At 45.4% G+C, this 21,617-nt stretch overlaps 1 protein-coding gene across 1 annotated transcript in view; it reads left to right on the top strand.

Moving 5' to 3' along the window:
• Positions 1–19,301, top strand: part of RBM5 (RNA binding motif protein 5) — a 33,479-nt gene extending 14,178 nt beyond the window's left edge. The window contains exons 7-25 of the mRNA XM_025377762.1: positions 2,412–2,495; positions 3,564–3,624; positions 4,719–4,784; positions 5,595–5,755; positions 6,543–6,640; positions 7,267–7,354; positions 7,844–7,921; positions 8,006–8,078; positions 9,684–9,769; positions 10,779–10,863; positions 11,076–11,167; positions 13,413–13,574; positions 13,984–14,133; positions 14,214–14,285; positions 15,763–15,942; positions 16,244–16,318; positions 17,411–17,508; positions 17,587–17,716; positions 18,663–19,301. Of these exons, the coding sequence (XP_025233547.1) occupies positions 2,412–2,495; positions 3,564–3,624; positions 4,719–4,784; positions 5,595–5,755; positions 6,543–6,640; positions 7,267–7,354; positions 7,844–7,921; positions 8,006–8,078; positions 9,684–9,769; positions 10,779–10,863; positions 11,076–11,167; positions 13,413–13,574; positions 13,984–14,133; positions 14,214–14,285; positions 15,763–15,942; positions 16,244–16,318; positions 17,411–17,508; positions 17,587–17,716; positions 18,663–18,788 (1,965 nt within the window). The 3' untranslated portion in view covers positions 18,789–19,301. The remainder of the gene's footprint in view (positions 1–2,411; positions 2,496–3,563; positions 3,625–4,718; positions 4,785–5,594; positions 5,756–6,542; positions 6,641–7,266; positions 7,355–7,843; positions 7,922–8,005; positions 8,079–9,683; positions 9,770–10,778; positions 10,864–11,075; positions 11,168–13,412; positions 13,575–13,983; positions 14,134–14,213; positions 14,286–15,762; positions 15,943–16,243; positions 16,319–17,410; positions 17,509–17,586; positions 17,717–18,662) is intronic.
• Positions 19,302–21,617: the final 2,316 nt, after the last annotated feature.

Here is a 21,617-nt window from a genome sequence, read left to right as displayed (position 1 = left end):
TTTAAAAAAAAGGTTGAAGGAGTGGTTTGTTCCAAAGGAGTGACTTTTTTAAAAAAAGAAAAGCTTTGTATATATTAAAATTGACGTTACTAGAATAAGTACAGTTCCAAAGACTTCATTGTAGAATTTGTTCTGCCTTTAAACATGGCTACCTACCTGGCAGGGCTTTGTTACCTACTGAATACCTGTCTGGTAATCACTAAAACATCTTAATGTTTCCCTTTTTTCTACTTGGTTATATTCCTATTCATTATGTCCATTGAGAGTAAGCTTCATATATCAAACTCTCCATTTGACAGTGAAGAGAACATAATGAAAGTCTGTGGCAAGCATTTTTATAAGTAATTCCTTATTTCTGCCTGAAGACCACAAAGCCTCCTGGAGGCATAGCTGCTCAGACGGGTCTTCAGGGAATATTTAAGGACCTAGTGGAATTTATGAACAATAAGTCTGATGAGATTAGCCTGGGAGTGGTGTCCTGCTGCTGTCTAATCTAGTTAGAGTGGCATTAACATTCTAATCTCCCTGAGAATGCCTTTTATAGTCTGTTCAAAGCAAGTCATTGATGGTTCTTCGAGGTAGTATTAACTGAAGTGTTCTTCAGTTTGTCAAGATAATGTTCAGTGCTTGGCACTTAAATAACATTTTTTGCAAGAACTCCAAGGCACATTATTGAATGCCTTTAACCAAGTGCATTCTGGGATGTTTGCTTGACTCATTATCTTGCTTTTCTGCAGCATTCTGTGATTTGAGTCATCGATGAATCCTGAATAAGAGTTACATTCTTTGATTGGTAATATTATCATTTATAACAAGCCTCACTAATGAGGGTATCACTTTGATTGACTGATCTGTTAAAGTTTTTAAGCCTCTCATTTTCCTAATCCAGAAATCACAACCTGATTTTATAAAAAGTAGAGCTTCATTCATTTCATACCGTAGATACCATCCTAGTAAATCCAGAACATACACAAGGTTCATGTGAGTCTGCTTTCTTGACATGATAGCATTGTTTGATGCAGTGGATATGTCAGAATGACTAACCTAGGAGTTTAAAACTCCTAAGAAACTAAAACCTGTAAGACATTTAAAAGTCTCCACAATTTTAATGTATACAAAGCTATGTTACTGTATAACACATTACAGTTCAAATTCACTCCAGAAATAAAAGGCCAGTAGGATTAGGGACTCACTGGTAGTTTGGAGTCTCCCAGCACACATCCCTCCTAGTGGGATGATCTATTGACATATCTCCCAGCTTTTTTATTTTTACTTCTGTATATCACAGTGAGTGGATGGCCCTTCAGCTTTTTCTCTCCTGGCCAGACATGCAGTCTTGCCTTTAGATATTGCAGAGACAAAATTCACAGCATGTCTTAAATCTTCCAGGATTTGCAAGAACCAAATTGCTCAACAGTATGTATGTTTAGAGGGGTTAGACTCCTTTTTAAAATCTGGATCTCTAACCACCTTCTCTTCTGATAGTGTCAAACCACCCCCACCCTCGATCCCCCCACCCCAAGAAAAAGAAAAGATACTCCTGTTAAATGAAGGCTCTTTAGGGGTAGGTGCTAGGTATACTCTCGGCTAGACTGATTCAAAGTTAAGTCCTTGTGGTCACATGGTTGACCTGAAGGATGAGAAGGTATATGCATTTATGACCTTTTCCTACCCCCCTGAAGAAACTTCACTGGCCTCCTGGTTACTCACCTTGAAGAGAGTACCATCCATTTTAGTGAAAAACACATCTGTCACCTAGGACATGACATGGTTGCAGTTGACAGGAAAAAAAAAAAAATCTCATTTAGCTGTTTTAGAGTTGGTGGCATTCAGAATAGTCCCTCCTGAGAAAGAATTGTAACCAGATTCCCTTTAAAAATGAGTTCCCCTCCCTTTCCCCCCAAAGGACACATCTTGAAGCAGAAGGTCGGGGAGTGGGGGCGGTGCAGGAGAAATGTAAAGGCTTTTACTTTGCATAAGGATGGGGGACTGGGGAAAGGTGAAGCGAAGCCCAAGGACACCATGCTAAGGGCAAAAGTAGGAGACCATCTCAGAACTGAGAGAATTGTGTCTTCTGCTTTTTGAAGTAGACTGTCACACTCAGGCAGCCTGTCAATGCTGAATGTTAGGACTTCTGTCTCTGCTGGAGACACCGCCTGGTGCAAGTCAGCGTTTAGTGTTTGACAGCTTTCTCAGCATTCCCTGACTCCGTTTACCTTTACTCCGCATCCCATTCTCTTACTGCCTATCTGAAGGATTGGATGGGCAGAGTATAGGTGGCGGTGGTTGGTCCTCCCCGTATGTTGTCCATTTAATTCCAGAGCACTGATTTTTCCGAAGTGTGCTCTGCCCTGGGAAAATGGACACATGTTCCTCACAATGGGAATAACTAATTACTTCTTTTCTTACAGAAAAAGTTGGTGATTCAAGGAAAGCACATTGCAATGCATTATAGCAATCCCAGACCTAAGTTTGAAGATTGGCTTTGTAACAAGGTAAGCATATGTTCTTCCCAAATAGACAAAACTCCTTTAGGATATTGCTGTTTTTTCTGTTTGTTTATTTGACTGTCCAAACAAGGAAATTAGTACTCAGTCACCAGTAATATTCATGGTTTGTAACTTTCCGTGGGTCCTCCTACACTGGTATTGGATGATAGAACTAGAGATTTCGTTTATTAAGATGCATGTTCTGCCAGGCATGGTGGGTCACGCCTGTAATCCCAGCACTTTGGGAAGCCAAGGCGGGTGGATTGCTTGAGGCCAGGAGTTCGAGACCAACCTGGCCAACATGGCAAAACCCCGTCTCTACTGAAAATACAAAAATTAGCCGGGCATCATGGTGCATGCCTGTAATCCCAGCTACTCGGAGGCTGAGGCAGGAGAATCTCTTGAAGATGGAAGGCAGAGGATGCAATGAGCCAAGATCGCGCCACTGCACTCTAGCCTGGGTGACAGAGTAAGACTCTGTCTCAAAAAAACAAAAAAGATGCAGGTTTTAAGCCCAGTGATTAAGATTTTAGGTGTGTGTCATGTTACTGTTTATTGAATTCTAGAGCTCTCAGTTTTTGGCATAGTCTCTTAACTGTATTAACCACAATAGTTGAGAACCCTGCTAAAGTTATATAAGGTTTACCATTTTGAACTTGAATGTTGACACTGATATTTTGAGAGTGCTCAAACTCTGTCCCCTGTCCAGTAGGGGACTAGACAGTGGTTAGTTTACCTTGTGTTTGTTTATATAGGATGGGATGTATAGTGCTCTGTTGATACAAGGAAGAACTCCACCAGTGGCTTGCTGTAGAGTTTTCAAATTAACTAAACCCTTTCCTCGGCTTGATAGTAATGGGATTCTTCTTCAACATACAACAAACTTTGTTTTTCTTGGGAGATTTTAACAGTGTTACCTTCTGAATTTTTAGATTATGTCCCCATGTCTCAGCTACACGAGACTTTCTGCTTTTCTGTTAGTTACTGGGACCTACCCCATGGCCCCACTGTTATTGTTACTAGAAAGCCTGGCCTAATGTGAGAAATAATTACAGATAAAACTTTTTTTTTCAGTGCTGCCTTAACAATTTCAGGAAAAGACTAAAATGCTTCCGATGTGGAGCAGACAAGTTTGGTAAGACTGGATTCAGCTGTTTGCAATATGCATTAAAACCTGACTAACTGGGGCAGGAAGCGGTGGCTCAATGTAACCCCACCACTTTGCAAGGCCAAGGTGGGAAGATCACTTGAGATATTAGTTCAATACCAGCCTGGCAAGAGATAGCAAGACCCTGCCTCTACAAAAAAAAAAGAAATTTTAAATTATCTGGGGTGTGGTGGCACACACCTGTAGTCCTAGCTACTCAGGAGGCTTAGGTAAGAGGATTGCTTGAGTCCAGGAGTTGAAGGCTGCAGTGAGCTATGGTCATACCAGTGCACTCCAGCCTAGGCAACAAACAAGACCCTGCCTCCCAAAAACCAAAACAAAAATCTGACAGATAGGGTTGTTAACTGTGAGCTTGAGGAAACGTATAGATTTTAGTGTACTTAAACAACTTGTCTGATTTCTTTAAATCTTTTCCCTTAGGTAATGCTGCTCATGATTGTGAGAGCACAAAAAGTTCTTTTGTTTTCTAGAATCAAGTCTGCTCACCTGGTTTGCATTCTGCATCTGCCTTTCTTTAGTACAGGGTAGTGTCAGTCCCACTGTGGCCCAAAGTTTGCATTCTCTGTTAACCATGTGACAATTAGTGAGGTTTTACTATAGGCACAAATGCTTAAAAAAGAAAAAAATGGGCCGGGCACGGTGGCTCAAGCTTGTAATCCCAGCACTTTGGGAGGCCGAGACGGGCGGATCACGAGGTCAGGAGATTGAGACCATCCTGGCTAACATGGTGAAACCCCGTCTCTACTAAAAAAATACAAAAAAACTAGCCGGGCAAGGTGGCGGGCGCCTGTAGTCCCAGCTACTCGGGAGGCTGAGGCAGGAGAATGGCGTAAACCGGGGAGGCAGAACTTGCAGTGAGCTGAGATCTGGCCACTGCACTCTAGCCTGGGCGACAGAGCGAGACTCCATCTCAAAAAAATGATAATAATAAAAAAAATTTTTTTAAATTAAAAAATGATTGTTTTGTTTGGTTAAAATAAAAACTTGTGGGGTTTTTAATGTATTTCTTTGGTGAAAATACATTAGTTGTTTGTCTTTAATTGGATCACTTTCCCTTCTAGACTCTGAACAGGAAGTGCCTCCTGGAACCACAGAGTCGGTTCAGTCTGTGGATTACTACTGTGATAGTAAGTTCATACATGATCTTTTGGTCTTCATGTTAAAAATTGACCGCAGTTGTCAGGAGATCGAGACCATCCTGGCTAACATGGTGAAACCCTGTCTGTACTAAAAATACAAAAAATTTGGCCGGGCGCGGTGGCTCAAGCCTGTAATCCCAGCACTTTGGGAGGCCGAGACGGGCGGATCACGAGGTCAGGAGATCGAGACCATCTTGGCTAACACAGTGAAACCCCGTCTCTACTAAAAAATACAAAAAACTAGCCGGGCGAGGTGGCAGGCGCCTGTAGTCCCAGCTACTTGGGAGGCTGAGGCAGGAGAATGGCGTAAACCCGGGAGGCGGAGCTTGCAGTGAGCTGAGATCCGGCCACTGCACTCCAGCCTGGGCGACAGAGCAAGACTCCGTCTCCAAAAAAAAAAAATTAGCCAGATGTGGTGGCACACACCTGTAATCCCAGCTACTTGGGAGGCTGAGGCAGGACAATGGCATGAACCCGGGAGGCGGAGCTTGCAGTGAGCCAAGATCGCACCACTGCACTTCAGCCTGGGCAACAGAGCGAGACTCTGTCTCAAAAAAAAAAAAAAAAAAATTGACCTCAGTTGGAAATTTCTGTTCTACGCTTTTTTAAGGAGCAGCAGCAGCTTCAGGTTGTCCCTTAAAAGATTGGATTTTTAGAATCTTCTCCATGTCAGGGTAGAAAATACACTAGGAACGTCCCAAATGGATTTATTTGTTTGTACTTGACGCTGTCTTGGAAAACATTGGTGCATTGGTGGTGGGAATGCGTGTGTATGTCATTTGTCTCGTTTACCCCTAGCGATCATTCTTCGGAACATAGCTCCGCACACTGTGGTGGATTCCATCATGACAGCACTGTCTCCTTACGCGTCTTTAGCAGTCAATAACATCCGCCTCATAAAAGACAAACAGACCCAGCAAAACAGAGGCTTCGCATTTGTGCAGCTGTCTTCTGCAATGGTGAGGTTCTTATCGATTCTTTCCTTTTTAAAAGAAACAGCTTTAAGAGGCAAATGTGGTTCATCCAGTTTTGAAACCACGTCTGAGGCTCCTGAAGCCCAAGATGCAAGGCTCCATAATGACAGTTTTTGCACTGCTAAATTACAGGACTGATGACTTCAGTATAGGCAACTGGCAGAATTTTTTGAGCCACAGTTTAGTCCTTTGTACTTGGTTTTTTGTTGTTGTTCTTTTTTGGGATGGAGTCTCTGTCACCCAGGCTGGAGTGCAGTGGCACCATCTCGGATCACTGCAACCTCTGCCTCCAGGGTTCAAGGGATTCTCCTGCCTCAGCCTCCTGAGTAGCTGGGATTACAGGTGCCCACCACTACCCCCAGCTAATTTTTGTATTTTTAGTAGAGACAGGTATTTGCCACGTTGGCCAGGCTGGTCTCGAACTCCTGACTTGAAGTGATCTGCTCACCTCGGCCTCCCAAAGTGCTAGATGTACTTTGTTTTTTTGTTTTTTTGTTTTTTTTTAATTTATTTATTATTATTATACTTTAAGTTGTAGGGTACATGTGCATAACTAGATTGGTTTAGCATTTGCTCTTTTGGTAATACTGGAAACCTTCACATCTTAGAGGAAAGAGAGATATTCCTTTCTTGAGGTTTCATATCTGCAAACACAATAAGGAATTAATTAATTTTTTTTTTGTATATAGAAAACTATTTCTTTGAATGGGGTAGATGGTGGGGAGAGATTTTTAATTACATTACAAATTTTTTTCTTCACATTCTCCTTCAGGATGCTTCTCAGCTGCTTCAGATATTACAGAGTCTCCATCCTCCTTTGAAAATTGATGGCAAAACTATTGGGGTTGATTTTGCCAAAAGTGCCAGAAAGTGAGTGGCTTCATTGTCCTTGTTTCAAACTACTGCATCTGCACATCTGTACAGTGTGCTAACTGAATGCCAAGCCTGTATGTACCCCAAGTATGTTGAGACACTGTGATCTTCCCTGATTGCCAAGGCCAGGAGGGACACGTTTGTCTTCTTTTAGTGATTATTCCCTCCTATCCTCTATAATCAGTTGATGAAGTTGCCTGAAATGGTTTCAGATCAGGAGAAAGGCAAGCATGGCAGATGGGTTGAGAACACATGCTTTGCAAACTGCAGCAGTATAGTGCTAACCCATCCAGAAATAATGCATTCCTTCCAGAACAGCGTGCTAATAATTTCATGTATATAGTGCTTAACTCTAGCATTGTAAATTTCCCTTTTTTAGTATAATTGCACATCGAAAAAAATGCTTTATTAGATGGCAGGTTACAAGATAGAACAATGATACTATAAGGCCACATGCTTACTGAGGAATTTCCCCATGAAGAGCCCTCCCACTATGAAATGTGGCCTTGCTGGCATTTGAGACCTGACAAAGGGTGGAGTAAATCAGTTTCCTTGGTGGTGTAGGGGCACTAATTGTGGGAATACTGAGATAGAATCACATGATTGGATCTTTGTGGTTTCAGAGACTTGGTCCTCTCAGATGGTAACCGCGTCAGCGCCTTCTCTGTAGCTAGTACAGCTATTGCTGCTGCTCAGTGGTCATCCACCCAGGTAAGATCGAGGATCTTTTTGCTCAAGGTAGTATGGTGGTGGTGGTGGTGCCCAGATTCATAGACATGACCTCTCCTGTAGTGGTACTCGAGATACGAGCTCTCTTTTTTTTTTTTTTTTTCCGAGACAGAGTGTCACTCTTGTCACCCAGGCTGGAGTGCAATGGTGTGATCTTGGCTCACCCACAAGCTCCACCTTCCGGGTTCAAGCGATTCTTCTGTCTCAGCCTCTTGAGTAGCTGGGATTACAGGCGCCTGCCACCACACCTGCCTAATTTTTGTATTTTAGTAGAGACAGGATTTCACCACGTTGGCCAGGCCGGTCTTGAACTCCTGACCTCAGGTGGTCCACCCACCTAAGCCTCCCAAACTGCTCGATTATAGTCATGAGCCACGGCGCCCAGCAATACGAGCTTATTTTTAGGGACTTCTGAATTTTTTTCTTTAATGCCCACTAAATTTGTCTTTGTCTCATTTTGACATTTTGTAGTCTCAAAGTGGTGAAGGAGGCAGTGTTGACTACAGTTATCTGCAGCCAGGTCAAGATGGCTATGCCCAATATGCCCAGGTAGGTAGATTTTAGCAGCATCCACCTTAGAGTCTTTCAGAGTGTGTCTGAGAATAGCAGCTTTAATGGTGGACTTTTCTTCAGTACTCACAGGATTATCAGCAGTTTTATCAACAACAAGCTGGAGGATTGGAATCTGATGCATCATCTGCATCAGGTAGTAAACTTCATCTCCCTTTTAACTTTTGTTTAAGCACTTACGGTTGAAGAAATACGATTAAATGTCCTAACTGGACCAAAAGCTGCAAGCCCATTTCTCTGTAAGATTGTAGGGGGCATGGCTGGGCACGGTGGCTCACTCCTGTAATCCCAGCACTTTGGGAGGCCAAGGCAGGTGGATCACGAGGTCAGGAGTTCAAGACCAGCCTGGCCAACATGGTGAAACCCCATCTCAACTAAAACTACAAAAATTAGCCAGGTGCGGTGGCAGACGCCTGTAATCCCAGCTACTCGGGAGGCTGAGACGAGAGAATTGCTTGAACCCAAGCGGCAGAGATTGCAGTGAGCCGAAATTGCGCCACTGCACTCCAGCCTGGGCGACAGAGTGAGACTCCATCTCAGGGAAAAAAAAAAAGAATGTAGGGGGCATATTCAGGGCTGTCGTCATGTACCCAAGGTTCTGGGGAAGATTGCGGTTATATGTGTACACCAAGAGTTAATACAAGGTCTTAGAGACCATGTTGTGATGAGTTTAAATTCTTGCAATTCAACTCTGTATTTCCCTTCTCTGTGTTAGGAGTCATGGGTGCCCACATAAGTTCAGGTGAGCAGAGAGGATGTGGCCCTGGAGTCTGGTGCTCAGACATCAATCAGAAGAGCCACTCTAAGAAACCTGGGCTTGGCCGGGCGCAGTGGCTCAAGCCTGTAATCCCAGCACTTTGGGAGGCCAAGACGGGCGGATCACAAGGTCAGGAGATCGAGACCATCCTGGCTAACATGGTGAAACCCCATCTCTACTAAAAAATACAAAAAACTAGCCGGGCGTGGTGGCGGGCGCCTGTAGTCCCAGCTACTCGGGAGGCTGAGGCAGGAGAATGGCGTAAACTCGGGAGGCGGAGCTTGCAGTGAGCTGAAATCCGGCCACTGCACTCCAGCTTGGGCGACAGAGCGAGACTCCGTCTCAAAAAAAAAAAAAAAAACCTTGGCTTTAATTTTTGTATCAGGATTTTAAAAGACTTGTGAGTTAAATCTTTCTCAACCCCAAAGCAGATATAGATCCTTTCTTCTCTCTCTTTCTTTTTCTTTTTTTTTTGAGATGGAGTCTCGCTCTGTCGCCCAGGCTGGAGTGCAGTGGTGCAATCTCGGCTCACTGCAAGCTCCATCTCCCGGGTTCACGCCATTCTCCTGCCTCAGCCTCCTGAGTAACTGGGACTACAGGCGCCTGCCACCACGCCTGGCTAATTTTTTGTATTTTTAGTAGAGACGGGGTTTCACCATGTTAGTCAGGATGGTCTCAATCTCCTGACTTCGTGATCCGCTTACCTCAGCCTCCCAAATTGCTGGGATTACAGGCGTGAGCCACCACGCCCAGCCTCTTCTCTTTTCTTAGCCATGATACAGAATCCTTAACTTTGTGTATCACATCTAGTAGAATTAAAAGAAAATGAAAATATTATAGATTCCAGGGTACTTAGTGGGAATTAGCTTATGAAAAACCGACATACACAATGACAGAAGAAAGCTAGATTGGGCATTACAAATAAAGATGTTTGTGTTGGCGTTCAGTGCCTTGGCTTTCCCTAACCCTTGTGTTTATCATCAGGCACAGCAGTGACCACCACCTCAGCGGCTGTAGTGTCCCAGAGTCCTCAGCTGTATAATCAAACCTCCAATCCACCTGGCTCTCCGGTAATCCTGTTGTCCTATATACAGAACTCGTGGCTGATGGGGAAATTTTGTTTTGCTGTACAAGTATTCAAGTATTACCCGTTCCTTGTTATATGAGCCAGGATTGAGTAATACATACTTCAACCTTATTTCTTTCTGTTGTCTTAAAATACTAACCTTATGATATATATGTGCATATATATTTTAAATATAAAATTTCAACTGTGTATTTATACTGTATGCATGCTTCAACTTGACCTTTAGAAAGTTGTCGCCGGGGCCGGGCACAGTGGCTTGCGCCTGTAATCCCAGCACTTTGGGAGGCCGAGGCGGGTGGATCACAAGGTTAGGAGATCAAGACCATCCTGGCTAACGTGGTGAAACCCCGTCTCTGCTAAAAATAAAAAAAACATTAGCCGGGCGTGGTGGCAGGCGCCTGTAGTCCCAGCTACTCGGGAGGCTGAGGCAGGAGAATGGCGTGAACCTGGGAGGCAGAGCTTGCAGTGAGCCAAGATGGTGCCACTGCACTCCAGCCTGGGCGACAGAGCGAGACTCCGTCTCAAAAAAAAAAAGTAAGTTGTCGCTGGGCGCGGTGGCTCACGCCTGTAATCCCAGCACTTTGGGAGGCCAAGGCGGGCGGATCACAGAGTCAGGAGTTCAAGACCAGCCTGGCCAACATGGTGAAACCCCGTCTCTACTAAAAATACAAAAATTAGCTGGGCGTGGTGGCACATGCCTGTAATCCCAGCTACTCGGGAGGCTGAGGCAGGAGAATTGCTTGAACCCCGGAGACGGAGGTTGCAGTGAGCCAAGATTGTGCCACTGCAGTCCAGTTTGGGCAACAGAGCAAGACTCCGTCTTGAAAAACAAAGCAGGAAAGTTGTCAACATGTGTTTTGCTGAGGGATTGCCTTAGATTATTGCTACAGTGTGTCTGTCAGGGGAGCCCTTCCTTCTGGATGATTGCAGTGATTTAGCTCTCTTAAAAGGCTTTACAGTTGAAATTATATTGAAGCTGCTGTTCTTTCCAGACTGAGGAAGCACAGCCTAGCACTAGCACAAGTACACAGGCCCCAGCCGCTTCCCCTACTGGTGTAGTTCCTGGTACCAAATATGGTAAGCCAAACCTCATGGGGCTGTTGACAGTTGGAAGGTCCTAGTTGTTGTCTTTGTTTAATGAGAGTTCTCCCTTTGCGGGTGTCAGAGGGACACTTGGGGATGTGAGACAGAGAAGAAACATTAGGCCTGCTGCATCTCACTGGCTTAGAATTTGAAATAAAGCCATTTTCTTACCTGGAATGACTGTATGCTGGATTTTGTTTTTGCAGCAGTACCTGACACGTCCACTTACCAGTATGATGAATCTTCAGGATATTACTATGATCCGACAACAGGGCTCTATTATGACCCCAACTCGCAAGTAAATGCGCTGCTTTCCTCTTCAGTTTCACTAGAAGTATTTTAGTTTTGCTTAGTGCATTTATGAGGCGTAAAATGAAATATTTCCTGCAAAAGAATATATGACTCAGATTAGTTTTAACTTCTTCAAAGCCACCAAAATGTAGTTTTTATTTGGAAATTGGTAAGTTTTAATTTTAGGGTTAAAAAATGTTTTGAGGTATAATATACACACAGAAAAATACACAAAACAGAAATGTGCAATTCTTTGAATGTTTACATGTATATACATTTGTATATTACATGTGTATATACGCCACCCACTTATTCCCAGCCTGCCTAATCCCCATGCCCATTGCTGGTCAGTAACCTCTGTCTTCAGTAACCACTATTTTGATTTCTGTTGCCATAGATTATTTTATCAAGTTACAATTTATGGAAAGACCTAGCTAGAAATTTTAAATCATACTTTTTCTCCGTATTAAATTCACTGTTTTAACTTTTTAGAGTGTACAAATCAGTGGCTCTTAGTATATTCACAGTGTTGTGTAACTGTTACCACTGTGTAATCTCAGAACATTTTCATCACTCCAAGAAGAAACCCTGTACCTGTTAAACACTCCCCATTCTGTGCTCCCCTCCTGTAACTACTAATCTACTCTCTGTCTCCATGGATTTCCTTTTTTTTTTTTTTTTTTTTTTGTGGCACAAACTTGGCTTACTGCAGCCTCCGCCTCCTGGGTTCAAGCAATGTTCCTGCCTCAATCTCCCAAGTAGCTGGTAGCTGGGATTACAAGCGCCCACCACACCCAGCTAATTTTTGTAGTCGAGACAGGGTTTCACCTTGTTTGCCAGGCTGGTCTCGAGCTCCTGACCTTATGTGATCCACCTACCTCGGCCCTCAAAGTGCCAGGATTACAGGCATGAGCCACTGCGCCCAGCCCTCTGTTCTTGATATTTCATATAAGTGGAGTCAGACAATAGATGACCTTTTGTGTCCTGCATCCTTTACTTTGGTTCCCTGTGTATTCTTAAGGGTAGAATTTAGCAGATGTATGGAGTGATGTTTTATTTTTGGTGGCATATATAACTTTTAAAAGGGAAAAACAACTTTAACACCCCATAAATAACTATTTGTGAGCGGGAGCTGTATATATAGAGCAGTAAAATAAGTATTTTTAACAGGAACTTGATATTGATAGGTTGTGGTTTCTGAGAGATTGAAGTGTGAAGCTGTGTGCGACCTACCTAAGCAGGCCAAGCCTCTGCATGCCTCTTCCACTTCTCTCGTTTGTGAAGCCTGGCCATTTATTTCCCTGTCAGTTCTCTTTGGTGGCCTTAGAAGTTGTGTCTGTTAGCCACACCACCTTACCCAGAAGAGACAGACACTGTCTCCTGGGTCCCTGTTGAGTAGATAGAGTGAGCGACTAGAAAATAAAGGAGAAGAAGAGGATATGTGACACCTCTCCTCTGTTGCAATTCCTGTTGAGCTTGGGTCTCTTCACCAACACCTCCTTCCAGCTCTGAGGTAGTGTTTACACCCTGTGTGTGGTTGCCTGGTATCCAAAGAATTCTACGTGGATGGGCCCAATGATGAGCTGTTGTCATGGCAGATGTCTGAACTCCATGACACGCCCACCTGTTCTGGCTGCCTGGTTTACGTAAACAGTCTGTGGAACAGAGTGAGACAAATTGCTCTTTGGGTGCCCTCTAGGTAGGCCCAGGGATTAGATTAATGGGAACTAGACTTTTTTTATTTTTATTTTATTTTTATTTTTTTGAGACAGAGTCTTACTCTGTTGCCCAGGCTGGAGTGCAGTGGTGCGATCTTGGCTCACTGCCACCCCCATCTCCCAGGTTGAAGCTATTCTCTTGCCTCAGCCTTCTGAGTAGCTGGGATTACAGGCGTGCCGTCATGCCCAGCTAATTTTTGTATTTTTAGTAGAGATGAGTTTTCACCATGTTGGCCAGGCTGGTCTCGAACTCCTGACCTCAGGTGATCCTCCCACCGCCACCTCCCAAAGTGCTAGGATTACAGGCACGAGCCACTGCGCCTGGCTGGGAACTAAACTTTTTAAATAAACCATATTCTATTTTTATTCTAGCAGTGTCACACTTCTTCACTAGGTGGTTCATCATGTTTACCTATACCAAGGTGTGCCAAGGGTCCTTTCTGGGATCTTTTTTTTTTTTTAACGAAATATTTATTTAATCGACTGACGTAGTGGAAAGTCTGCATTAATTGTTTTTTCTTTGTTATTTTGTAGTACTACTATAATTCCTTAACCCAGCAGTACCTTTACTGGGATGGGGAGAAAGAGACCTACGTGCCAGCTGCAGAGTCTAGCTCCCACCAGCAGACGGGCCTGCCTCCTGCAAAAGAGGGGAAAGAGAAGAAGGAGAAACCCAAGAGCAAAACAGCCCAGCAGGTCAGAACATGACCCATATTTCTCTCATTGAGGTACTGGGCTGAACTCTTGGTTTGGGGGTTGTAGCATTTATGTCAGTATTATTTGGATTCTTAAAAATTGGGCTCTATGTTTTATTCATACTAAGTTCTTAGAGCATTTTGCAGTTTTTTATTGTTACCATATCTTGACTGTCAGTTAACCTGTGTACTTAGGGAAAAAAGCCCTGGAAATCTCAAAGCTTTTCAAGCAGTATTTATGAATGACTTTGGTTATATGTGATAGCATCTAATGGAAATATTTGTAGGTGGAAGTAAGAGTAAAAGGGGTTTGTTACAGGGCATATAGTTGAGATAAGATCCTTAATGGCTCGTTCTCATGGCACAGGGAACTAAATGTGTTTTCGTTGGTGTTTGTTGTTTGACATTAGATCGCCAAAGACATGGAACGCTGGGCTAAGAGTTTGAATAAGCAGAAAGAAAACTTTAAAAATAGCTTTCAGCCTGTCAATTCCTTGAGGGAAGAAGAAAGGAGAGAATCTGCTGCAGCAGACGCTGGTTTTGCTCTCTTTGAGAAGAAGGTAATAGCAGGCATGGCCAGTATGTCATGATGGGAACTTACCTAAAACTTGAGGCTCATGGCTTGTCCTCTGTTTCCCAGGGAGCCTTAGCTGAAAGGCAGCAGCTCATCCCAGAATTGGTGCGAAATGGAGATGAGGAGAATCCCCTCAAAGTAAGGGAGTACCACCAGTGTTTTAAAGACCCTATCTGTGGTTTGTGTTTCACTTTAAGGCTCAGCTGCATCTTGGCTAATGTGATTCCTACTTAAAACTGAATGTGATCTCTGTTGGTGGGTATTGGAGCAGTTTCCGCACATAGATTCCATGTTCGGGGCTTTGTTTTCTGTGACAGCAGATGAGATGGAGCGACAAAAGAAGCTTCAATTCCTAAGCTCAGTTAATTAAGTTTCATTGCATCTGTGAGTAGAGAGTTTTAATGGTCTGGAAAGAGAAAATTAAGACAAGAAAAAGCGGGCCGGGCGCGGTGGCTCAAGCCTGTAATCCCAGCACTTTGGGAGGCCGAGACGGGCGGATCACGAGGTCAGGAGATCGAGACCATCCTGGCTAACACGGTGAAACCCCGTCTCTACTAAAAAATACAAAAAACTAGCCGGGCGCGGTGGCCGGCGCCTGTAGTCCCAGCTACTCGGGAGGCTGAGGCAGGAGAATGGCGTAAACCCGGGAGGCGGAGCTTGCAGTGAGCTGAGATCAGGCCACTGCACTCCAGCCTGGGCGTCAGAGCGAGACTCCGTCTCAAAAAAAAAAGAAAAAAAAAGACAAGAAAAAGCTTGTTTTACTAGATAGATACCGGTCTGGGTGGGCCATTATTCTGATATGTTGTATTTGGGATTTTTATGTGTGGTCAGTGGTTTGAAAATAGTCACTCGGTCTAGGTAACATTGCAAGACTTTGTCTCTACTAAAAATTAGAAACAAATTAGCTGGGTGTGGTGGCATGCATCTGTAATCCTAGCTACTTGGGAGGCTGAGGTAAGAGAATTGCTTGAGCCCAGGTGATCAAGGCTGCAGTGAGCCACTGCACTTTTGGGGGATCATACCATTGCACTCCAGCCTGGGCAGTGAGCAAGACCTTGTCTCATTTTAAAAAAGAGGCTGGGCGCGGTGGCTCACACCTGTGATCCCAGCACTTTGGGAGGCCAAGGCAGGCGGATAATTTGAGGTCAGGAGCTTGAAACCAGCCTGACCAACGTGGTGAAACCCCATCTCTACTAAAAATGCAAAAAATTAGCCAGGGGTGGTGGCAGGCGCCTGTAATCCCAGCTACTTGGGAGGCTGAGACACTTGAATCACTTGAACTTGGGAGATGGAGGTTGCAGTGAGCCGAGATTACGCCACTGCACTCCAGCCTGGGCAAAAGAGCGAGACTCCATCTCAAAAGAAAAAGAAGGTAGTCACCCAGGAATCCATTTCTTGGGCTCCAAGAAGGTTGGTACCAAGAGGCTGTCAGGCCTAGCACTTAAGGACCTGACTACTACATGCGGTTGACAAAATGTGATTCACTACTAAAGCGTGACATACAGTAATGAAGATTTGCTAACATTTCGGATGAGGCATTACTTTATCCAGGTACATAGCCATCGCCATCTTCCTACTGTACATTTCCAGTGACCTGCCTTCCTTTTGTCCCCAGAGGGGTCTGGTTGCTGCTTACAGTGGTGACAGTGACAATGAGGAGGAGCTGGTGGAAAGACTTGAGAGTGAGGAAGAGAAGCTAGCTGACTGGAAGAAGATGGCCTGTCTGCTCTGCCGGCGCCAGTTCCCGAACAAAGATGCCCTAGTTAGGCACCAGCAACTCTCAGACCTTCACAAGGTGGCCATGCTTCTCTGAGCTGATCTGAGGGGGGCGAGAGGAGGCAGTGAGACAGTTTGAGTGCCCTAACAGTCCTGATGGTTCCAAATATACTTGCTGTCTAATGACGGCCTTACAGAAAGCTGTTCCCGATGACGGTGAAGGGAGTCTGGCAGCTCCACACACATCAGACTATAGTTTTTATGTGATTGTGTATTGTTTGGGCTTTGGCTTTTAAAATACAGTAGATGTTACTAATGTTATGACATTTCAAATTAAGATGATCTGAGTCCTTACTGTGTCTTTCAAATCTTTTATATAGCAAAACATGGATATCTACCGACGATCCAGGCTGAGCGAGCAGGAGCTGGAAGCCTTGGAGCTAAGGGAGAGAGAGGTGAATGGGAAACTGCCACAAGAAAGAGGATATTGGGATAATCGCCTTTAGGTTTTATTTGTAGCCTTTAGTTCCAGATCCCAGGGGGAGGGTAGAAGGATTTGTCACACCCTTGTCATCTGACCATTGTAGTTCATACAGCCTAGACCCAGGGTCTGTGTGCTTTGTGCACCTCACATTGTCCCTTCATCATAAGGGTTCACAAGGCAGAAGCACACTGCTGAGACTGCTCACAAGTCTTGAATGCCAGAGCTTGCTGCTTCAATACACTGGATTTTTTTTATGGAGAGAGTAGTCTAGTTTGGCCTGGCTGGAGAAGCCTTCATGGGCAATGAAGGGGGCTTCAAATTAATCCCAAGAGACAGCAGGACATGAGGTTATTGCAGGTGATATGAAAGGAAGGGTGGGCAGGGCATGGTGAGCAGATCTGGGAACAAAGGCAAGAGTGAAGCCTGTGACATAGTAGTGGGCAAGTAGTTAGTGCTGGTGGTTGGGGCAGGTTGGCGGCCATGTGGGCAGGGATTTAAATGCAAATACAGTCCTGTGGGTTAGAAATGAGCAAGTGGGTTAGAAATCTCCCACCCCGAGATAATTCTGACGTGTCTGTAGTTAAGGCTTTTGCTTTTCTTCTCCCCCCATCCTTCCCACCCTGTTATCTATGATTCCACCTCCCCAGGGACTACTGAACAGGTCTCTGGAAGCCTCCTTGATGTTGGAGATAAGCCTTTCCAAATGTTGGAGGTATACCTGTCCAAATGCTGAGGAGAACGGGCAATTCTGCCTTCCTCTTCACAGGCTGTACCCACTGCCCAGTGGGCTGGTTGAAGAGCTTGACAGGGTGGCTAATTAAATAAAACTGCTTGTTGGAGACATAGTTCTGCCCCGGTTCCGCACAATTCATATCTACAAATTTAACATTTTAGATATGACTAGGTATGATGAGGGGAACAAGGGAATTTGGTATTTCAGAGCAGTCTAAAAAAAGCATTCTCCAGACTTAAAAATACTTGAGGGGATAGTTTTGAATAGGTGCATTAGACAGTTACAGGTTGAGGTCTGTGAACATTTCCAGCAGTGTTTTTTCTCCCATAGATGAAATACCGAGACCGAGCTGCAGAAAGACGGGAGAAGTACGGCATTCCAGAACCTCCAGAGCCCAAGCGCAAGAAGCAGTTTGATGCTGGCACTGTGTATGTGATGTGCACATTTTCCAGTTCGTAAGCTGGGGCCCTGGCTGTTTTAAGTAACTGTGTGTTTGCCACTGGCAGGAATTACGAGCAACCCACCAAAGATGGCATTGACCACAGTAACATTGGCAACAAGATGCTGCAGGCCATGGGCTGGCGGGAAGGCTCTGGCTTGGGACGAAAGTGCCAAGGCATTACAGCTCCCATTGAGGTAAGCAGTAGGGTCAGGCCTTGATGTTTGCCACGCTTACAGGCTGGTTCCAGAGAGGAGATCAGAGCACTCATAGAGCCTGGGACCCAGGAGCAGCTTTACCTTAGCATGAAGGGGCAGATTACAGGCATGAGCTCACACCTGTAATCCCAGCACTTTGGGAGAGCAAGGCAGATACATTGAGCCCAGGAGTTTGAGACCAGCCTGGGCAACACGGTGAAACCCCGTCTCTACTAAAATACAAAAAATTAGCTGGACGTGGCATCGTTTACCTGTAATTCTAGCTACTCAGGAGGCTGAGGCAGGAGAATTGCTTGAACCTGGCAGGAGGAGGTTGCAGTGAGGCGAGATCATGCCATTGCACTCCAGCCTGGGCAACAGCGAGACTGTCTCAAAAAAAAAAAGAAAATTTAGTAGGGTTTTCACCCATGATAAGAAATCTTTAAATTGATCAGAGCCCACATTGAGGCATCATATCCTGGGGTCAGAGGCCCCTACCCACTGGCTTTCTAGGCAGGAGCTCCACCCGTAATTGCCCCTGCTCTGTCCTGGGAGCACAGCTTAGGTCAGACTCTTGTAGACCATGTTCATCCTGTTTATGTGAGTTCTGCTGACATCGAGCTGTCCTGTGTAATCTGTGCCTGTAATTACCAGGCCTTTCCCACGCTTCAGAGGAGTACTTTGGGGCCCTTTCCTAGGCATGGATGCTTGCTGAGCAAGCATTGAGGGGTGGGTGATTTGCTTCATCTGCCTGTGTTCCGTAGCCCATTTTATTCCTCCAGTCCTTAAACTTGCTCCTGGTCTCTTCTGGAGAAATCCTTGTCTTCATATAGTTTCCTCTCTTCTGTCTCCTGGTGGGTGGTCCTGCTGGGTAAGGAGTGGGCATGGTGAGAGGTGGAGCAGCCCATACCCCACCTGCCAGCTGACAGTCTCTGTGCTTCCCTAGGCTCAAGTTCGGCTAAAGGGAGCTGGCCTAGGAGCCAAAGGCAGCGCGTATGGTTTGTCGGGTGCCGATTCCTACAAAGATGCTGTCCGGAAAGCCATGTTTGCCCGGTTCACTGAGATGGAGTGAGAGAGAGAGAGAGAGAGAGATATGACAAGGAGCACAAGAAGTGGTCCATCTTCTCCTGGATTCGCTCTTACCGCCTGTCTCTTTAAGGGCATGCCTTGTGCTATTAATAGATCTTAGGGTGAACCACTTCATTCTGCAGGGTTCTCCCTCCCACCTTAAAAAAGTTCCCCTTATGTGGGTTGTCTGGTGAATGGCCTTCCTTCCTGCCAGAGGGCTTGTGAACAGACCGGAGAGGACAGTGGGTTTTTTATACTTCAGTGTACATAGTGTAATGTAGCGTGTTTACATGTGTAGCCTATGTTGTGGTCCATCAGCCCCTCACATTCCTAGGGGTTTGAGATGCTATAGGTGGTATGTGACACCAAAGCCACCTCTGTCATTTGTTGTGATGTCTTTTCTTGGCAAAAGCCTTGTGTATATTTGTATATTACACATTTGTACAGAATTTTGGAAGATTTTCAGTCTAGTTGCCAAATCTGGCTCCTTTACAAAAGAAATACCTTGAGAAATGGGTGTCCTGTGTCTCTTTATTCTTGGGTGGATAGATGGGTCAAGCATGTCTGAGCCAGTCAAGCCTGGTGATGAAATCAGTTTATTTCTTGCCCTCATTCAGGTTCAGATTTATTTATTTATTTATTTATTTATTTATTTATTTATTTTTTTAAGGCAGGGTTGGCCAGGCGTGGTGGTTCACGCCTATAATCCCATCACTTTGGGAGGCCGAGGCGGGTGGATTGCCTGAAGTCCAGGAGTTTGAGATCAGTCTGGCCAACATGGTGAAACCCCATCTCTACCAAAAATACAAAAAAATTAGATGTGTTGGCGTGCGCCTATAATCCTAGCTACTAGGGAGACTGCAGCCTCGACCTTCCAGGCTCACGCGATCCTCCCGCTTTAGTGTTCCAAGTAGCTGGGACTACAAGCACACACCACCGTGCAGGCTAATTTTTTAATTTTCTGCAGAGATGGGGCCTCACTCTGTTGCCCAGGCTGGTCTTGACATGTTCAGATTTTTAAGTTCAAGAGTTTAACATGTTTTAGCCAGGCAGTGGATCACTCCTGTAATCCCAGCACTTTGGAAGGCTGAGGCGGGCAGATCACCTGAGGTTGGGAATTCAAGACCACCCTGACCAACATGGAGAAACCCCATCTCTACTAACAATACAAAATTAGCTGGGTGTGGCGGCCTGTAATCCCAGCTGCTCGGGAGGCTGAGGCAGGAGAATCACTTGAACCCAGGAGGCAGAGGCTGCGGTGAGCTGGAGATTGCGCCGTTGCTCTCTAGCCTGGGCAACAAGAGTGAAACTCCATCTCAAAAAAATAAATAAATAAAAAAGTTTAACATGTTTTAAAACTCTTCATGGAAATCATGGAAACAGTAGCTTTTCTGCTAAGACCAAAGTGACCATGAGTGCTTGTGCCTCTCCAGTTTGCACAGACTTCATTCCACACATGCTGGAGTGTAGAGTTGTCACTGCTCTGCTCTGCAGGGCAGATTCCCCCTGCTTTTGGCCATGATACAAATGATAGCTGGTCCACCTTCTGCTGCGATGGAGGACCTGAGGAGGTCATCTCCCCCCTGGCAGTACTCCACTCCATCTTCTCAGCTGCTAAGGAGGTCCTGGGGGCATTGCAGAGTTTTCTGTTTTGAGTGGGTATTTCCTCCTCAGCACTCCTTCACAGGCCAGAGAATATCATTTTGACCCAGAAGACCATGCCTGACCAGGTCAGGAAGTGTGCCTGGATCTCAGGCTGTTCTTGGGACCAGGTGATGTGATGGGGTGCTCACATTGCCCATCTGGCCAAACTGAGTGCTTTAGCTCCACAGATTGGGCATGCAGTTAGGGTGGCCTTTTCTCTGCGGTTTGCTTTTGAAGCTAGACTTGCTTTTGTGGATGGTCACGTTTTCCTCTTTTCAGGCAGGGCCTTAAGAAATAGAAAATATTCAGGAGGTCCTTAACCTGGCCTGTAGGTTAGTGCCTTGGAGAAGCTGAGCCTAATCACAGCTCTGGCTAGGGAGAGGTGGAGGCAAATGCAGAAGCCCCAAGCCTGGGTTTCTGCAGAGGAAGGCTTGGGAACCTCACACATGAGGGCCCAAGCTCCCAGAGCTGGGGTGGAGAGTGTGTCACAGATCTAGTCTACCAAAGTTGGATAAGAAACTGGCCTCACCTCCAGAGCCCTTGCGGCATCAGGGAGATGCTGGTGTTCTCACACTTGAGCAGCAGTCCTGAGTACCCTAATTAGACCCTTTTGACATCCGGTCCGGAAAGCACTTCCAGGTGAGCATACCCAAAACAGGATCTGAGAAGCTCTTAATTATATCCACCCAGCTCAGCAAAGGCTGGGTGGAAGTGTCTTCTCTAGGGGAGCCACGGCCAGGCATTAACAGGAGCCAGCCCTCTAGCGGCCTCAGATTGACTTCCCAGTGCCCAGAAGGGCACTTGAACCTGTCCCACACTGCTGGTGCCTAGAGTTACCTTTCGAAGCTGCTCAAGGCTCTCCCATGTGTGCTGTGGCCCACAGCATCTGTTGTCAACACTCGCATGGCCTTTCCTATGAACATGAAGCTGAGGATTCCTGTGAACGTTCCTGAGGGTTCCTGAGCCAGCTCCTCAGAGATGGAGGCTCCCTCCTCTAGCCTTACCTGTTACCAGCATACCTAGCCAGGTGACTGCAGCCTTCACCCTGCATCTAAATTGATGGCCCCAGTCCTTGAGGTTTGACAGGCTGTTATCTTGGGCCCAGGTATCCTGGAAGACCATATTTGGGTGATCCTTCTGGTTTGGAAGCACTAGGATCCCAAGCATCCCCCTGACAGGCCCATCAAGG

This window comes from Theropithecus gelada, chromosome 2 (assembly GCF_003255815.1).
Source record: "Theropithecus gelada isolate Dixy chromosome 2, Tgel_1.0, whole genome shotgun sequence".
Classification (NCBI taxonomy): domain Eukaryota; kingdom Metazoa; phylum Chordata; class Mammalia; order Primates; family Cercopithecidae; genus Theropithecus; species Theropithecus gelada.
Note: the sequence above shows the minus strand (reverse complement) of the source record. Positions and strands in the feature narration are given on the sequence as shown.